Genomic DNA, 19,792 nt, shown 5'->3' on the forward strand with positions numbered 1-19,792 from the left:
TACATGAAGGGTTTTTTTTCTTGGTCTGCTTTTTTCCTTTTGGGTGTTGGAAATTCCATTAGTCATTTATCTCATAGAAAAGTTACTTTCTTTCTGTTTCCTCTGGCACACAAGAATGACAGTATCTTAAATGCAGAGAAGTTTTTTCTTCTTTTTCCTTATCAGCAGAAATAGCTGTAAAATCTTTATTCTCCTAATTAGCTGATATACAAAAATATAAGGGCTATATATCTGTATCTAGGAAATGTTCTGCCCTTGAGCTAGTCACAGTGAGTACTGTATTTTTCGCTCCATAAGACGCAACTTACCATAAGACACACCCTAAATTTAGAGGAGGAAAACAAGAAAAAAAACCTATTCTGAACCAAATTCTCCCTGCTAGGCTCTGTACCCAACCCCACATTCCTTGCCAAGCTCTGAACCCTGTTCCCCCTCCCTGCCAGGCTCTGTACCCTGTCCCCCCTCTGGAGGTCTAGTGGTAGGCCGGGACAGGGCACAAGGCAGGCAGGCCTAGTGACTGGCAGACAGGGACAGGGCACAAGGCAGGCAGGGCTAGTAGCTGGCAGGCAGGGCTAGTGGCTGGCAGGCAGGTACAAGGCAGGCTGGCATGCTAGTAGAGACAGAGCAGGCAGGGACAGGGCACAGGGCTGCCTGGCAAGTAGGGATAAGGCAGACAAGGCACAAGGCAGGCAGGCCTAGTGTCTGGCATGCTAGGAGGGATAGAGCAGGCAGGCCTCATGGCAAGCAGGCAGGGGTGGCCCCACGTATGTTTTTTACTTTTTAAAATCCCGGCAGGGCCCTCCAACCCTTTTGTACTCCCCTCTGTACACCCCCCCTCCCCCATGTATTATTTTTACTTTTTTAAAATTCCGGCAGAGCCCCCCCGTACCTTTTTGTTCTTCGCCCCTCCCCCGTACTCCCCCACTTTAGCATTTTTACTTTTTTTAAAATCCCGGTAGGGCCCCCATACCTTTTTGTACTCCCCCCCGGTACCTTTTTCTACTCCCGGCGCTTCCCTTGCTGGATGGCTGTGGCAGTGACCCTTTTGGACTCCCGGCGCTTCCCCTGCTGGATGGCTGCGGCAGCGAGAGGCAGAGCGGTGAACAAGGCAGGTGCGAGCTTCTTGCGCGCCTGCCTGGTCCTGCGCCTCTCCATGAATGGTTGCTGTCAGTTATCGCCCATTTTAGGGCCATTTTTGGGACCCAAAAATCTCGGCTTATATTCAAATATATGCAGTATATGGTCAGAGCAATGTGCCTGACAGAGCAATTTAACAGCCATGTTTTCAGGTCTGAAGTTTTTTAAGAGTGGAATGAGATAAACCGGCATAAACAATATTGCATTAGTTGAGATGTGATACAAATACTGTAAGAAAAGAAGAAGTGCATGGAAATTTTTCCATCATACAGATGACGAACAGTTTGCAACAGGTGAAAGGTAAAGAAATTAAGTTTTGATAGAGTAGGAAAGATAGTGCCGAGTCTAAGATAATTCCCAGGATAATTAAACGTCTGAAAAGTTTAATAGGAAATGAAGGTTATGGGTAGGTTCCAGTGAACCAATAGGCAATGGCTTTGTCCTTTTGCAGTGCTAATGTGTTCTGATAATTAGTTTTCCACTAGATCTAAACAGGCCTGTAGTGGGGCTAAACATAGAGAAAGAGGGTTGGTGGGGTAGAGAAAGAGGGTTGGTGGGGTAGATAAAGAGGACATCATCTGCTGCATAGAAATGTACTGATACTCCTGTGGATTTAATGAGAGAAGCAAGGGGACTTAGAAACAGATTGAAAAAGGGGGAGAAATAATCAAACCTTGAGACACATCACAATGTAGCTCCCACTTTATAGAAGTGGAATTGGGTAAGACAACCTGAAATAAACAATGGAATAGAAAAGATGTGAACCATGAAAGAACTACTCTACTAATATCAAAGTACTAGTATCAGAGTTACCATATTTAGAGCCTCACAAGCACGGCTGCATGGCCCACTCTTTCACCCCCATCCCCGCCTTGTTCTGCTTCCAGCCCCACCCAGTTCCATCTCAAGTCCCACGTTATTCGACCCCCTCAAAGCCTCATCTTGTTCCCCAATGGGGGGCCCAGGTGTTACCCTGAAGAGGGTGAGGTAGGGCGCTGGGAGGGCCCAGGTGTACCTCCAAAGCTGGCACATTTCAACCAGAACACCCTTCCTTCCAAACATCCAGGCCTGGAACCAAAATCCACAAGCAGAAGCCAGGAGCTGTGAGGAACACATCCATGCAGCCTGCTGGAGATAGAGTATACTTAAGGAGACCATACGTCCCGTTTTCAATGGGACAGTCCCATCTTCGGACCGACCATCCTGTTATTCCGACCTACCGCTTCGGGACACCGAAATGTCCCATTGTCAGGGACAGCGTCCCAAAGCTGTGCGTAGGAACACCGGGATGGGCGATCGCTTTCCCTCCCTGCTGCGCCAATTCAAACCCCAGTCCACCGCTGCTGCTTCTTGCCTTCTTCCTGTCAATTTTGACGTTGGAGAGGAAGTTCCGGGCCAGCCAATTGCTGCCTGACTGGCCCGGAACTTCCTCTCTGACGTCAGAATTGACATCGGCAAGAAGCAGTGGCGGCGGACCGGGCTTTGAATTGGGGCAGCAGGGAGGGAAGAAGGGAGGCTGGCAGGCAGTGGCGGTACACGGGTGGGGAGGGGGGGTTTGAATCAGGCACTGGAGGGAGGGAGGGAAGGAAGTAGGCAGGCAGGCTGGCTTCAGGAGAGGGGGTGGGACAAAGGCTGGAAGGCAAGACATAGGAAGGAGGCACTGGGGGAACTATGGACACAGGACGGAGGCACTGGTGGCACTAAAGACATGGGAAGGAGCCACTGGGGGCACCAAGGACACAGGACGGAGGTACTGGGGGCACTAAGGACATGGGAAGGAGGCACTGGGGGCATATGGACACAGGACAGAGGCACTGGGAGCACAAGGCTGGACCCCCGAACTCTCTGGACTCCTCAACAACAGAGTCCAAGGAGACCTGCCCTCAGCAGCACAAGTCCAAAGTCCCAGGATATCGAATAGCGATCACATATAAGCAAAGGCATCAAACGGCTGGATCAGCCGCCGGTGCTCTGCCGTCAGCTATCGCCAGCAGAGAGTCCAGAAAATGCTGCGCCACTGCCTGATCAGTGAATGTTTGTGGCTTCCCCTCTCGCCAAATGTGCAAAGATGCCGGGTAGATCAGCGCAAAGCGCACTGTTCATCGGTGAAGCACGGTGCAGAGGGGCGCCATTTCCTTACGAAGGGAAGCCACATCCTCCACCGAATCACCATATATGGAACACAGACCGTGCCAGTCTGTCCAATACTTGCTTTAGTTCTCTACTTTACATCCTTCATTTTCTAATTAGAGATCCTCTATTTTTATCCCAAGCTTTTTTGAATTCAATCACCAGAATTTTAAAGGAGAGCATTCATCAATAGAGAGAACAGATGAAATCAGAAGTTAGCTATCTTTAAATTAGGGCAGCTCTTGAAACTTCTCTCTTGAAATCATGCATTTTATCGCAATGCTAGGCTTTCCACTAACTAGCTTGTCCTTCACAAATTCCACTAGGTAGGTGATTTTTTTTTAATTTTTTTTTTTACGGTCTGGTGAAGCTGCTAGTTCTTTGTTCACTGCTTCATCTTTTGTTTTCCCTGAAGAGAATAAAATGTATTAACTTCTCCTCAAGTGTCACCATTATCTTTGGTATATGGTTAAGTGTCCTTTTAATTTGTTTCCAGCTTTTTTTTTTTTTTTGTTATTATTACTATAAGCTCCTTTGCTAATTTTAATGAAAGGAGGTTGATCAAATCTAAATAAACCCTAAATAAACCTTATACAGTCAAACCTTGGTTTGCGAGTAACCCGGTTTGCGAGTGTTTTGCAAGACGAGCAAAACACTCCAAACTGTTACTTGCAAACCGAGTGTTACCTCGGTAAACGAGCACTTACGCGCTGCCCATGAGCCTCTGACGGTTAGTGTCTACTCTTCCTTTCTGTCTGCAGCAACTCCAGCCCGAGGCCGCGCTACCAGGGCACAGAAGGCAAAAGGCTGCATACGCGGAGACACCGGCACCATATCCGCCGCCGACTCAAACATCGCTGGAATCTGAGAATGCCAGGGCAGTTGTGCATGCATCTATTCGGCCGCTTCCTGCCCAACTGCGGGGCACCAGCAACCAAAACCGAGCTCGGGGCTGCTGCTTTTTCACCATATGGGCAATCCTCCACTCAACTCACTTTCCCGAACTCAGGCGGGTGTTGAGTTGCTAAAAAGGTGACTGCTGACTAGAAAGGACCCCGCTGGAGGACCTGTGGCTGTTAGAGGCAGAAACGATGGCAGCCGGCTTCAAGGGGAACAGGCCTTCGGGGGAACAGGCAGGCAGGCCTTCAAGGGGAGGGGACAGGCCTTCGGGGGGTGCCGGCCTTCGGGGGGGTGCAGGCCTTCAAGGGGAGGGGACAGGCCTTCAGGGGTGGGATGCAGACCTTTAAGGGGGGGACAGGCCTTCAGGGGAGGGGGGGCCATGGTGTAGAAGTACACGGAGGGAAGGGGGAGGGGGTTCAAAGAGACGTGCATATGCCGGACTTTGGGTGGGAAGAAATAATGGGTCTGAAAATAGAGGAGAGAGAGAGAGATGATGGACATGGGTTTTAGGGAGGGAAGGAACAGAAAGGGAGAGAAGTTGGACACAAGGGATGGTGTGGAGGGGGGGAAAGAGATACTGGTTAGGAGGGTAGTTGGGAAAAGAAAGGGAGAAATGGTGGACCCTGGGGTGGTGGGGAAGGAGGGAGAGCTGCTGGATGAAAGGGTAGTTAAGAAAAGGTGGATCTGTGGAGGGAGACAAAAAAAGGAAAGATGCCATACATCCGGGGGAGGGAAGGGAAACAGAAGGGGAGGACAGAGATGGCAGATGGATGGTTAGCATGGAAAAAGAAGAAAGAAGGAGACCCTGACAAGCAAGTTATCAGAAGACAACCAGAGCCTTGGACCAACAAGATTTGAAAAATAACCAGACAACAAAAAGGTAGGTAAACTAATTTTATTTTCTGTTTTGTGATTACAATATGTCAGATTTGAAATGTGTATCCTGCTAGAGCTGGTGTTAGACCGCAAACGTGAGCTAGGATTTAACAGAGAGCAGAGAGAGGAAAAGTCCTTTTGTTTCTTTATTTTATTTACACCACAGCGCCAGTGTGGTTAGAAGCCAAAGGGGGGGGGGGTGAAAAAGCTATAAAATAAACCCACCAGGATGTTTGAAAAAAACACCCAATTGGGCAGGAAAATCAAATCGATAAACCAATTCAATAGGCTGAATCGAATCGAAATTTTTTTTCCTGAATCTGGCAGCACTAGTTTGCGCTACTGTCTTAGACTTTAGGACCTGGGATTGGGGAGAGATGGCATCCTCAGTACTTTATAATGCAAGTGAAATGAGGATTTGGTCAGATTTTTGAAGGGTCTGCACTCTGCAGAAGAAAAATATTGTATAGGCCGGGGACATGAGACAGCAGGAAATGGGAACTTTTCTTCCTTCTATTTTTGTGAATGGAAAGGCTGAAAATGTCAGAGAGTTCAGTTAAAATATGTGCTTTATAAGAAAATATAATAATGTGTTTTATAAAGTTTATAGCATTGCTGGCCTACCCGGTGAGGTGTTCCTAGTGGTGGTGGCGGCAGCGTATCAATGTGTTGAGAGGAAGAGGTGATCTGGGAAATTCTGCTGAGCAAACTCCGGGCCCATTTCCACCCCCCAGTTAGTCCACTCCACTCAACTCAACTGGTTCACACACTGAGTGGGTCTTTGAGTGTTGTTCCTGGGTAGTTGTTTTGGGATCTCTTCCAGTGGTTTGTCAGTATCTCCTTCTTATCCAAGGAAGGAAACTTTGTTAACCTTAGCACTGACCTACAGAATATGTTTGTAACAGCGCTGCTTGTGTGGCATTAGTCTATGTAGTGATTGAAAGAAAAAACCAGACCTTTGCACATTTTTGCACTATATGGTGGGTGTATAAGGAGATTCACATTTCCTGCACAGCTAAGTCCGTGTGAAGTTACCTTGTGCTGTATTTGACATCTAGCAAAGTCTCTGTTTGGAAGAAAAGATCTCAGCTTAAAAATGAAGTGGCCAGAAGTTATGGTAAAAGCAGATAGCATAGCTGGTTTTAAGAAAGGTTTGGACAAATTCCTGGAGGAAAAGTCCATAGTCTGTTATTAAGACATGGGGGAAACATCTGCTTGCCCTGGATCGGTAGCATGGAATGTTGCTACTCTTTGGGTTTTGACCAGGTACTAGTGACCTGGATTGGCTTCTATGAGAATTGGTTATTGGACATGATGGACCATTGGTCTGACCCAGTTAGGCTATTCTTATGTTATGTTCTCATCTGTAGGGGCCTTTGTTGTCACTTCTTATTTTAATGTATTTTTTTTCTGAGAACTTATCAGTGTTTTTTTATAATGGGAACAAAAATGGAAGAGAATTAATGTGTGTGGAATGGGAGGGGGGTAACTAATTTCTTCAGCTAAATAATTCAATCCACCTCAACCAGACATAGGAGAACTCACGCACCATTCACACACCCTCCAACCAAAAACGTCAAAAGAAAAAAACAGTTCGACAACCTCCTAGCCATTCGAGCTGCAACACTCGACCCCTAACTCTACAACCTATTGACCTCGACCACAGACTACAAAACCTTCAAAAAAGAAATAAAAACCCTTCTATTCAAAAAACACATAAAACCGAACTAACATAATCAGAACTGTCCCAAGCTTCACCTGCAACTACTTCATATGTACTTCTGATGTCATGACAATTCAGACATAATTTATGTTATGTTATGATATGTTTGGAATAATGGTTACATATATGAGGTTCAATAAAAGAAAATTTTCACTGCCTGTTTCTATTATGACCATTTATTCAGTTTCATGGTTATTACAAAAAATATTTTTTTACATGTGGGGGGGGGGGGGGTGTCAAAAAATTATGGGCCCCGGTTGCCACATACCCTAGGTACGCCACTGACCCAAGGAACTACAGACCGGTAAGTTTGACTTCGGTTCTGGGGAAGATGGCGGAAGCGCTGATAAAAGACAACATCGACGAGCATCTAGAAAGGAATAAACTGATGAAAACAAGCCAACATGGCTTCTGCAAGGGAAGATCGTGCCTAATGAACTTACTGCACTTCTTCAAAGGAATTAACAAACGGATGGACAAAGGGGACCCCATAGACATCGTATACTTAGATTTCCAAAAAGCCTTTGACAAGGTACCCCAGGAACGCCTACTACGGAAACTTAAGAACCATGGGGTGGAAGGAGACATACATAGATGGATCAAAAATTGGTTGGCGCGTAGAAAGCAAAGGGTAGGAGTGAAGGGCCACTACTCTGACTGGAAGAGGGTCACGAGTGGTATTCCGCAGGGGTCGGTATTCGGACCGCTGCTGTTCAATGTATTTATAAATGATTTAGAAACAGGGACAAAATGTGAAGTAATAAAATTTGCAGACGATACCAAACTATTTAGTGGAGTTAGGACTAAAGAGGCCTGCGAGGATTTACAAAGGGACCTGAAAAACTAGGAGAGTGGGCGATGAGGTGGCAGATGAAATTTAATGTAGAGAAATGTAAAGTCTTGCATGTAGGAAACAGAAATCCGAAGTACAGCTATACGATGGGAGGACTGGTAATGGGTGAAAGTACCCAAGAAAAGGACTTGGGGGTAATAGTGGACAACACAATGAAGCCGTTGGCACAGTGTGCAGCGGCCTCTAAGAAGGCAAATAGAATGCTGGGTACTATCAAGAAAGTTATTACAACCAGAACGAAAGAAGTTATCCTGCCGTTGTATCGGGTGATGGTGCGCCCGCATCTGGAGTACTGCGTCCAATACTGGTCGCCGTACCTTAAGAAGGATATGGCGATACTTGAGAGGGTTCAGAAAAGAGCGACACGATTGATAAAAGGAATGGAAAACCTTTCATATGCTGAAAGATTGGAGAAACTGGGGCTCTTTTCCCTAGAAAAGCGGAGACTTAGAGGGGACAAGATAGAGACTTACAAGATCATGAAGGGCATGGAGAAAGTGAAAAGGGACAGATTCTTCAAACGTTCGAAAACTACAAGAACGAGAGGGCATTCAGAAAAATTAAGAGGGGACAGATTCAGAACAAATGCCAGGAAGTTCTTCTTCACCCAAAGGGTGGTGGACACCTGGAATGCGCTCCCAGAGGGTGTGATAGGACAGAGTACGGTTTTGGGGTTCATAATTTCCTGAAGGAAAAGGGGATAGAAGGGTATAGATAAGAGGATTATTATACAGGTCCTGGACCTGATGGGCCGCCGCGTGAGCGGACTGCTGGGCATGATGGACCCTTGGTCTGACCCAGCAGAGGCACTGCTTATGTTCTTATGTTCTAAGCCACAGTTCTTCAACCGCCGGTCTGCACAGGGCCGGCGAGATCAACTTCTTCAATTTCCTGCCGGTCTGCGCAGGACCGGCAAGATCGAGGAGCTGTCACTCGCGCAGGGCCGGAGAGATAATAGGGAGCCTCACACTGTGCTTTCTCCCCTCCCAGCGGCTCTCCTTACAAACGCAGCGATTCAAAAAGGAAGCCTTGGAGCTTTTGCTGAGTCGAGCCGCCTCTGATGATGCAACTTCCGCTTTCCTCAGAGGCGGTGCGACCCAACAAAGGACCCGGGGCTGCCTTACTGAATCGAAGCACTGGCAAGTAAGGAGAGTTGCTGGGAGGGGAGAAAGCTGCTGGGCATGGTGGAAAAAAAAAAAGGGACAGCTGCTACTGGACCTGGATAGGGAGAAGGAGAGATGCTGCTGGGAAGGGGGAGGGAAAGGAGTCTGGGTAGCTGCTGGGTAAGGGAAAAAAAGGGACAGCTGCTACTGGAGAGGGAGAAGGAGAGATGCTGCTGGGAGGGGAGGAGGGAAAGGAGTCTGGGAAGCTGCTAGGCAAAGGAAAAAAAGGGACAGCTGCTACTGGACCTGGAGGGAAGCTTGAGGGCAAGGGAAAAAAAAGGGACAGCTGCTACTGGAGAGGGAGAAGGAGAGATGCTGCAGGGAGGGGAGGAAGGGAAGAGAGTTACTGCTGGACAGGAGGAGGAGGGAAGGGAGAATGAAAAAAGGAAGGAAACAGCTGGCAGAGAGATTAGAGGAGGGGAAGGTAGAGAGATTGATGATAGGAAGGGATCAGCAGAAAAATAAGCAGAGAGGGACAACGATGATAGATCTGGTGTAGGAGAGATAAAAATGAAGAAAGCAGTGAAGCTGGAATGAATCATGTAAAAAGGAGATAGGGGTACAAGCTGGATGGAAAGGGGAGAGGGGCATAGAAAGAAGACAGATACCATATGGAAGGGGGAGAGGACAGACAGTGGATGGAAGGGGCAGATGCTGGATTGAAGAGACAGATAGGGCAGCCGCTGGAAGGAAGAGAGTGAAAAGAAGATTGAAAGCAGAAACCAGAGATGACAAAAGGTAGAAAAAAATAATTTTATTTCTATTTTGTGATTAGAATATATCAGATTTGAAATATATATCCTGCTAGAGCTGGTGTTAGACATAACTGGGGACTGCAAAACCCAGGCAGTGCTTCTTTAGCTTCCAGCTGGCTTAGGGCGCTCTCTGATCAGGGGGCAGTTGCCCTAGTTGCACTCCCCTAAAACTATTCCTGTCATGTGTGACTGCAGTATTCTGTTAGCATGATATTTCTGTGTAGCATTCTGTAATAATTTGGCTTGTTCAGTTTTCTTGATAGTAGAGGGGATATATGTGAAGGGGAGGGGAGACAGGGGTTTTGTTGATCCTTGCTCTGAATTATTTGTGTTTATAAAATGACAATTGTACAGAATATTTTCTTTTTATACTTTAATAAAATACATTCAATATAAAATCATAACTGAGGCTTGTGTGGATGGGATCAGATGATTTGTGGGGACCGAGCTCGCGGAGATGGGGCGGAAACGGGATTTTTAAATTTTAGTCCTAGTAGTTTGCCGGTCCACAAAATAATTCTTTTTCTTCTGCCGGTCCACAGGTGTAAAAAGGTTGAAGAACACTGTTCTAAGCAGTTCACATTCTGGTGCTCAAGTATTTCTCCTTATCTGTCCTGGTGGGCTCACAATCTGGCTAACGTACCAGGGTCAATGGAGTGTTAAGTGATTGTCCAGGGTCGCAAGGAGCAGATCCTGCAATCTCAGAATGCTGAGGTTACAGCTCTAACCACTAGGCTACTCCTCCAAATTTAGCACTCAAAATAACATAAAGCCTAAAGACAAGATACACACACACATGCTTGTGTAGGAGACCCTTTTGATACACACCCCTTTTGATAGGAGAGATGCAAAGTGAAGCCAATTATGATGTTACCACTGCGCATGTGAAACTCCCATATTCTAACTGATGAAAGAACTCAACAGATCCCTTCACCATAAAGTTACATTGCTCTGCATACGTCTAAGATCATGCTGTTATACTCATTTTTTATGTCAAAATATACTTGACTAGATCACAAGTTTGGCTTCTAACCAGAATAAAAAGGGGGTCTGCAGATAGGATTACCATATGGTTATAGAAAAAGCAGGATGGATAGGAGTAAAACTTGGATGTCTCAATCCATCCTCTTTTATCTGGAGCCATATGGTAACCCTAGGTCTGCATCCATTACTGTCCTGTTTCTATACTATTATAGTGCATATAGATGTAAAGACAATAAAATAGAAATATGCATGCCTATAGGGCTGACCCAGTAGCTCATCCTATGGAACCTGAGCCCAATTGTTGGCTGTAGTTTTCCACTCCTTGGACAAGGCAGCACTGGGGATACAGTGGATCAGGACCCATGAATGCAGGTTTCCAGAAGACACCCTGGTGCAGGATCTCTGGCCCAGCAATATCACTACAACGATGGAATACAAGTTTAGTGGAGATATAAAATTAGAGAACACCCTCCCCCACATAGTTATAAAAGATGCCAGATCCTATCTCTGTTTGCAGTTGATTGAACTAGATGCATAGAGTAGAAGGAAACTGGCGGCTCAAATCAAAACACAGGTGTCAACAACTAAATCCAGCGGCTTTCTATTATAATACAACTAGAGAATGACACGGGGACAAATCTGTCCCCGTCGGAACACAATTTCCCCGTCCCGTTCCCATGAGTTTTGTCGCTGTCCCTGTCCCATTCCTGTAAACTCTGCCTTAACCACACAAGCCTCAAACACTTAGGACAGTGTTTTTCAACCTTTTTACACCTATGGACCAGCAGAAATGAAAGAATTATTCTGTAGACCGGCATCGGTCCATGGACCGGCGGTTGAGGAACACTGGGCTAAGTTGTGGGCCAGACCCCACCCATCTCTACCCAATCTCCACTCCAGACCCCGCCCCATAATAGTACTAATTGCACCTTGCACGTCCCGTGCCTCATCTGGAAGCCTTCCCTCTGACGTTGCAACGTCAGAGAGAAGGCTTCCGGTTCAGGCACAGGATGCCCGTAGGAGCCACTGCCCGTGGCTTTGTGCACTGAATCAGTTAGGAGAGGGAGCTGGCTCAAAGATGACGCCGCATCGATCGCACCGTGGACCGGCGGTTGAAGAACACTGTTTTGGGCCTGGTGCACGTGCTGGCCCTGTGGATCGTCGGGAAATTTCTGTGGACCGGCACTGGTCCATGGACCGGTGGTTGAAGAACACTGACTTAGGATATTAAAGTGTTTGAAGTTTGAGCAGATGAGGATGGAGCTTGCAGGAACGGGACAGGAACAGGAAAAGAACTCAGGACAAGACAGGAAAATGAGTTCCTGCGGAGGCAGGGAAAAATTTGTCCCCATGCCCTTCTTTAACTAGAACAAGACAAAGTTAGGGGGGGTTTCCTTCCCCCCCCTCAGCTGATATCCTGTTTTTTCCACTGTGCACCAGGCAACAGTGGCCATGACATCTGCAGTTGTGACATCACCAGTTACCTGGATACCAGGCTAAGAGTTATGAGTTAGGCAGAAATCTAATCAGACAGGCCTCCCTCCCCTTTGAATAACATCTTTAGTGCCTGGGAGTTCTGGCAGCAATTGGCCCTACAATCAAAATCGGCAATCCACAGGTTAGTAAAAAGCTACCCAAGATACTTATTACTCACTGTTACAAAAATAAAATATAAAGTGCTGGCAAAGGAAAGAACCAAAGGGAGATGCAGAGCAAATAAATGCAAAAGCATATCTGAAAGTTTCCCGGTCATCTGAGATAGGCTGGGCCCTGGTTTTGTCCAACTGCTGTTCTGATTTCGTTATGGACTATGTACATACTATTCTTATTTAAAGGCCAAAGAAATGTCAAGGCAGTTGATCTTCTGTCTAGGTTTCTGGGTCTGCCCTATAGATTACTATAAAGCACTTAAGGGAAATCAGTCACTCAACTTGCTCTGTTGATTGACATACCCTTACCTCTATGATATATTTTAGTACAGCACTGTGGAACAGTAACTGCACTGTTCTGCTTACAATAGAATTTTTAAGCAAAAATAAAATACTGCACCTATTATAAGGCATCTATGGATGCAAACTCCATAGAGGCTTTATAATAAGTTAACTTGTGCTGTGTACTGTTAACTGTTTAAGAGGGTCACCTCTCACACTTATTAGTCTTAGGTTGGGGCATGCTCTGCTAGCCTCATGGTTCTATCCCCCAACCGTGTGTGCGATAACACTCTTAAACATTAAAAAGTTACTGTGCACAGTGCATACTAATTTATAGTTCTTTCACAGGTCACAGTACTCCCCCATACTGCTCTAGTCTTTTCATTCGGTATCAAAAAAAAGGGGACAAACGGAGATCACACGATGAGCTGAACAATAACAGACGTGAGGACAGAAAGCACCCTGCACCACAGATTAAATCCATTATGTGAGCTACTGGAAACCGTCAAATGAAATCTTAAGCTATTGAACAAAGCTGCAGAAGAACAAAATCAGTGACAAAAATCATTTGAGCTTAAGAAACTTCTGAACGCTCATCAGGGAGTCACCACACGGATCCAGCAGAAGACATGGCTACTCCTGATCCTACTCCAGAACAGGTCTTCAAAGAACCTACCATCGGAGAGCTTAAAACCGAAATACGCAGATCCATCCACAGGCTCGATCAGAAAATGAATGATGTCATCACTGCAGTTTGTTGCTTAAAGAACAAAGTGGAAAGCATTGTGTTGAAAACGGACTACCTAGAGAGGGGAGTGTGTCCTCCAACTAATGAAGAAAAAAGTAAAGGTGAGCAATTAATTTTAAACTGCAAAATGCAGCTAAACCACAGAGAAAAGAAATAGCTTAAGAACTGTGGGGCATTCTGAAGACTAGGACATCAGTCTGCTAGAGATATTTGTTAACAAACATTTCAAGAAATGTAGCTCTTAACGCTACTACCAGGGAAAGTGCTTACAGAATTCTGATGACATCACTTCTAATGGGAGACAAATATCCCCGATTCCCCACCTCACTAGGTTCCTAAAAAAACCTGATAGACTACATACAAATAACCTATAACAGAACACCTATAAAATCTCAGTAGATCTGAAGGTAAAGAACAGAGAAGCCCTTTAATAAAATAAGAAGGCGACTCGTGCAAAGGAATATAAATTACTCTCTTTTTTACTGCAAAGATCAGAAATATAATATGATAGCAGATAAAGAATATCAAGGCCATCACCTCTTCCTATTTTGCCTTGCTACTAAAATACCAATGTATATTTAATCACTGGTTATACCCTTGCATCTCCACTAATAAGGAAACTCTGCATGTCCCGTGGTTGAAGCCCACCGTTATTGTCCTTACCACGTCACATATGCTTTTGTATTACTCCCTTAGCTCCCTTCTCCCAGCCTTATAGTGTGTTCTTGAAAATTCTTTCCCATAAAAAGCAAACAATTCTATGAAAGAGAAACTGTCTTTAAAGAAAATTCTATTTGAGAGAGGTTGATAGAGTAAAGGTGTCTCAGAACTTTAAAATTGCAATAAGACTTATTCAGGAGAGGGAAACATTTAAGGGATGTTACAGTTCTGAAGCAACTACAATTAAATATCTGTGTCACTGTTAAAGGTTCTCTTCTAGAGCCCATTCATTTGCATATGATAAATAACAATGTCTAAACTAGTGCGCTGGTTTTTCAAATAACAGAATGGATTAAACTGTTATGGATGCTTATTTGGTTCTAAAGGGGAAATTGTGGGAGATTGCAGATATGGAGATTGGAGCAGGAGAGAATGTGTTAAAGCAGCCATTCCCAACCCAGTGCTTGGAGCACGCCTAGACCCATTGGATTTTCAGAATATCCACAATGAATATTCATGAGCTGTTATATTTGCATGCAATTGAGGCAGTGCATGCAAATCTATCTCGTGCATATTCATTGTGGATATCCTGAAAACCCAATGGAACTTGTTGTGCCCTAAGGGCAAGACTGGGAATGACTGTATTAAAGAATTATGAGCATAGTCATCTGAATATATGCATGGGCAATATCTATTATTCCATCAAAATTAAAAAGATAAAAGGGTGTTAAAGTAGTTGGGCAGAAATGATAATCATTACTACTATTTAACAATTCTATAGCGTAGATTCTATTGTGTATCTATATAAAAGAGTCCCTGTTGCATGGAGCTTACAGTATAGTTAAAAAACACAAAACAGTTTTCTAGTGATAATTCAGTTATAGTGAAGCATGTTTTAATGTGAGTATGTTTGCATGGACAGACTTCCTATCCCTGCCCAGCCCTTACTGTCTCTGAGGGAGGCCAAGGAATAACAACCAGACACATAAGTTAGGTTAAAACAATAAGGCCTTATGGAGCTCTTAGTGATTTGCTAACTAGCAGAATCCGAATCAAAAGTCTCCCTGAACCATGGGCTCCAGCCTATTTTATTAACTTTATGATATCATTTCATTCACTATTATTCACACAGTAAGTTAGCACATCTTCCAATTACTACATTAAGAGCCAATGAAAAATTGCATATGACTACATTTTGCCTCTAGGTCCATATTTGGTTCCTTGATCATGTGATCTCTTGTCATTAGTAATTTTTCCTATTTTTAGCAATGCTATAATGATTTATAGATCACTTGCTATTAGTTTTGCTCCTGTCAACATTTACATTTAGACTAGCTGAGATTATTTATTTAATTCAATGCATTGGACATCTTGAAACAACATGTTAGCTTAGGGCACAGTGTCCTGTTTCCTGTTCTAGGACATTTCTCTTACCCAATCTTACAGGAAGTAGAAGCTGGGACAAAACATCTATTTAAAAACTTTAAGTAACAGGTTGCCAGTAATGCTAACCAGGCAATATTCTTTTTTTACTGTAACTCAAGTATTTCTATATCATTCAGCTTCATTATTTATTTAAGTATTTATATACTACTTATAGCCTAAGTGGTTTACATTCAGGTACCCTATCTGTCCTGGTGGGCTCACACTCTACCTAATGTACTTGGGGCAATGGGGGATTAAGTGACTTGCCAGGATCACAAGGAGCAGTGTCTTTCTTCAGATATCTCAGGCAAGGAGTATCTCACACATATTGGGGTATGCCCCCCCCCATATCTTGCTTTATAGTACTATTATTGCCATCAAGTATGCTAAGACTAAGAAGGGTCAGATGTTCAATTTAAAAGCGCACAAGGTGCAGAACTAGCGATGGACAAGAAAACAGAAAAAAACAGCTCGCCTGACAAAAGAAAGTTAAGAGGAGGGACATAGGGGGAAAATAAAAGAGTTCTTGAGAAGGAGCATGGAGCTGCAAAGAGAATGCACTTGTAGGTTAGAATAAGTCTGACCTGAATGTAGAAGTATTTAGAGAGACAATGCAGGGTAGTGCGAAGAGGTGTAGCACGGTTGCAACAGGGCTTGAAGATGATAAATCAGACACCTGGATTCCAAACAGATAAATTTTGTTTGGCATAGTAAGAGAAGGATTCGCAGCAGTCTCAAAAGTGTGCATCATCTCTATAAACACACGTGTGTGAGGGTGGGGGATTCTATAAGTTTGGGCACATACACAAAGCCAAAATTCCACCTCTGCACTATTCTGCAAATACTCACTTATTTTAGTCAAAGAATGTATTTATTGAGGGGTAAATATTCAGTAGGCAGCAGTTAGCATTTTGCTGACCGCAACTGGCATTATTCCTGAATATTCAATGTTGGGTCATGTCCAATGTTCCCTCTAAGGATTGATGAAGTGTGTGCAAAAAAAAATATGCATGAGCGGCAAGTTACATACTCCACAAATTTATGAGCAGGCGCGGAGGACGAGTGCCTGTGAGATTGTGGGAGGGTTAAATACTCAAAACTTAGAAGAATAACAATTTGCTTAAAGTTTTTGCTTCACCAGCTTTCTGGTATCTTTAGACGTGGCAGCAGCTCCTCTCACAATCCCCACCTGCGTCGGAAGTCCGATGCAGTTGGGGATCTTGAGAGGAGCCGTCGCTGTATCTTTCAACTTAAAATAGTGAGCGACATGAAAAAAATTATGAGCGACGCCAATGAAAATAGTGAGCGATCGCTCATGCGCTCAGCTTAGAGGGAACATTGGTTCATGTCTGGATTTTGGTCTATGCGATGCTGCCTCATTTATAGCTTATTAAGTTGATATTCAGAACTTAACCAGACGTGGGTTGTCGCATTAAGATAGGATTGTGTTTTACATAGTTTCATGTATGTGGTTACCCTAGCTGTTTGAGTACTGAATATCAGCACTTCACCAACCAAGTGCCAACTCCGCCCCCAGAACGCCTCTAAAATAGCCAGCTTTCACTTAGGAGCTAACTGGTAAATTTTGAGTGGCAACAACCTGTTAAGTGCTGCTAAAAATTAGCAGATAGCCCTGAACAAGCAATTTAACCGGTCAGCAGCCTTTTCTGGCCAGTTAGATCAGGGGTAGGGAACTCCGGTCCTGGAGAGCCGTATTCCAGTCGGGTTTTCAGGATTGCCCCAATGAATATGCATTGAAAGCAGTGCATGCAAATAGATCTCATGCATATTCATTGGGGAAATCCTGAAAACCCGACTGGAATACGGCTCTCCAGGACCGGAGTTCCCTACCCCTGAGTTAGATCATTCTGAATATTGACCAGTGAATTTTTAAATATAACACAACACAGCAATGAGATGCATAACTTGAAATAACACATAATACTACAGTTACATTCAACTTTCCTCTTCCCTTCCCCCTCCGCCCCTGCTGTAGAAAATATCTGAAAACCAGGTGCACAAATAGGCAGAATCTGAGAAGGACTAAGTTAAGCACTGTATCTGGCATTTAGGCAAAAGCACTTACATCAGTTTTTTGGCTGGCATAAGGGCTTGTACCCAAATTATAGGCACATATTCTTCCTTTATGCTAGTATCTCTACAGGAAAACAGGCACCTTTGTTCCATTATAGAATAGGCTTCTTCCAGGCATACTCTGAGGGCTATATTCAATAAACGGTACCCAAAGATTCAGATGCAAGAGGAAACAAAAGAGCAGGGATGAATGTTGGCCCGCCACAATTCACTCAGTGAGGGACTCCAAAACTACAATCCAGACATATTTATTTCCAACGCCACACTTAATATTAACATGACTCGACATGGGATCAAGTTTTAACAGAATAACCGCCTATCTTAAGGGTCATGAATTCTGGAAAAGCAAGAAACCAGCTTGCTTCTAGGGGAAATGGATACTTTCTCAGCTCCTGGAGGGGAAGGGGTGACAAGGGGCTTTCTGATTCCTACATGCAGTAGAAGCCCAGAAGCAGGCAGGCAATGCACTCTGGGGAAGTCTTCTGGGCTTCTGCTGCAAGTAGGAATTGGAAAGCCCTTTCTCATCCGTTCCCCTCCAGAAACTGGGAGAGTATCAAATTTTCCCCTAGAAGCAAACTGTTTCTTTGTTTTTCCGGAATTCATGACCCCTGACGCAGGCAGTTATTCTGCCAAAACACAGTCCCAGATCAGGTCCTACTAATATTAAGAGCAGTGCTTTCAAATAAATTTGTCTGGATTGTACTTTTGAAGCCCCTCATTAACCCCCCCTTTTACTAAACTGTGATAGTGGCTATTAGTACAGGGAGCCGTGCTGAATGCTCTGCGCTATTCCCAATGCTCTTAGGAACTCTATGAGCGTCGGAAGCAGCGTGAATAGCGCAGCTCCCTGCCCTAATAACCGCTATCGCGGTTTAGTAAAGCAGGGAGGGGGGGGCGTGAGCTGTGAAAGGCCACTGTTCATCCCTACTTTTTTGTTCTCCCAAAGATTCAGTAAATGGTGCCCTTTACAAAATAGCGCTTAGTGTGGATTCCCGCAACCAGGACTTCCAAAAATCTGGTGTAAATGCCAGCAGACAGCTGGACATGTAAATGACCCTGTTCTATAATAGAGAATGACATGGTGACAAAATTCATCACCGTTCCCGTCCCCGCGGATAACCGCGGTAAACCATCTTCATGTCATTCTTTAAGGAGAGAGGGAAGAATCAGAGTATGAATGGCCACAACCACTGACCCGCAAGCTTTGCTCTGAAGAATGCTGGTGTAGAAGGACTGAGGATGAAATAGACACTAAAAAATGACATGGGATTATTTCCCGCGGTTATCCGCGGGGACGGTGATGAATTTTGTCACCGTGTCATTCTCTATTCTATAACACTGTACCCACATTTTGGGAATGCCCTTGACCCACCTATGCTCCTCCCATGGCCATGCCCTCTCTTGAGCTAAGTGCAAGACAATTTGGGTGCTCAGTGTTATAGAATAGTGCATAAGCAGATGCACACGTAAATCCAATTTAATGCCAATTATCATCAATAATTTATTGTAAAGACATCATTTTCTAATTAATTTGGGCACGGATCTCTAATCCATGCCTAATTTTGGAAGACCTATATAGAATCCAAATGTAAGTGCCTAAGTACCTTCCTCTCTGAACACACTACCAAAAAACCCTTATCACCTCTTGCCTAGATCAGTATTTCTCAACTCAGTCCTGGAGTACTCCCTTAGTAGTCAGATTTTCAGGATATCCACAATGAAGATGCAAGAACGAAATCTGCACATAATGGAGGCAGTATATGCAAATCAAGCTTATGCATATTCATTGTGGGTATCCTGAAAATCTGATTGGCAAGGGGGTAACTCCAGGACCGAGCTGAGAAACACTGGCCTGCTTCTTACAGGTTTTCCACATAACCATCTCTCTCCCCTTCAATCTGTTAAAAATTCTGCCACAAGACTTATATTCCACATCACTCCTCTCTTCGAGTTACTTCAATGGCTCCCTATCCATTTCTGCATACTATTCTAACACCTCCTATTGATCTACAAGTGCATTCACTCTTCAGCTCCTCAATATCTCTCTTCTCTTATCTCTCTCTATATTCCTCCCAGGGAACTCTGTTCTTCAGGCAAGTCTCTCTTATCTTTACCTTTTTCCTCTAATGCTAACTTCCTTCTCCCTTGCTGCACCATATGCCTGGAACAGACTGCCTGAGTCAGTACATCAAGCTCGGTCCCTAACAGTATTCAAATTCAGACTATAAGCCCACTTTTTCAAGGCTGCTTTTATTTTATTTATTTGAAAATCTTTTTATTGTGTTCAAGGTAAATCACAATGATTAACCAAAACAAGAGCAATAAATTCAATAACATAAGCCCATACAAACTAAACTAAACCTTAGGTTTATATACCGCACCATCTCCGTAGACGCAGAGCTCGGCATGGTTT

General features: G+C 44.4%; 2 protein-coding genes across 7 annotated transcripts in view; one reads left to right on the forward strand and one right to left on the reverse strand.

Moving 5' to 3' along the window:
• The window catches only part of LRRC20 (leucine rich repeat containing 20), a 368,748-nt gene that overhangs the window by 100,632 nt on the left and 248,324 nt on the right, over window positions 1–19,792 (reverse strand). Inside the window, exon 5 of one of the 6 annotated variants that reach the window (XM_033941817.1) lies at window positions 10,775–10,940. The exons of the other annotated variants lie outside the window; for them this stretch is intronic. Within the exon in view, the coding sequence (XP_033797708.1) occupies window positions 10,801–10,940 (140 nt within the window). The 3' untranslated portion in view covers window positions 10,775–10,800. The remainder of the gene's footprint in view (window positions 1–10,774; window positions 10,941–19,792) is intronic. 6 annotated transcript variants of the gene reach the window in all.
• LOC117359083 overlaps window positions 12,060–19,792 on the forward strand; it is a 112,032-nt gene continuing 104,299 nt past the window's right edge. The window contains exons 1-2 of the mRNA XM_033941256.1: window positions 12,060–12,139; window positions 12,801–13,301. Of these exons, the coding sequence (XP_033797147.1) occupies window positions 13,082–13,301 (220 nt within the window). The 5' untranslated portion in view covers window positions 12,060–12,139; window positions 12,801–13,081. The remainder of the gene's footprint in view (window positions 12,140–12,800; window positions 13,302–19,792) is intronic.

The sequence above is a fragment of the Geotrypetes seraphini genome, chromosome 4 (genome assembly GCF_902459505.1).
Source record: "Geotrypetes seraphini chromosome 4, aGeoSer1.1, whole genome shotgun sequence".
NCBI classification, from domain to species: Eukaryota; Metazoa; Chordata; class Amphibia; order Gymnophiona; family Dermophiidae; genus Geotrypetes; species Geotrypetes seraphini.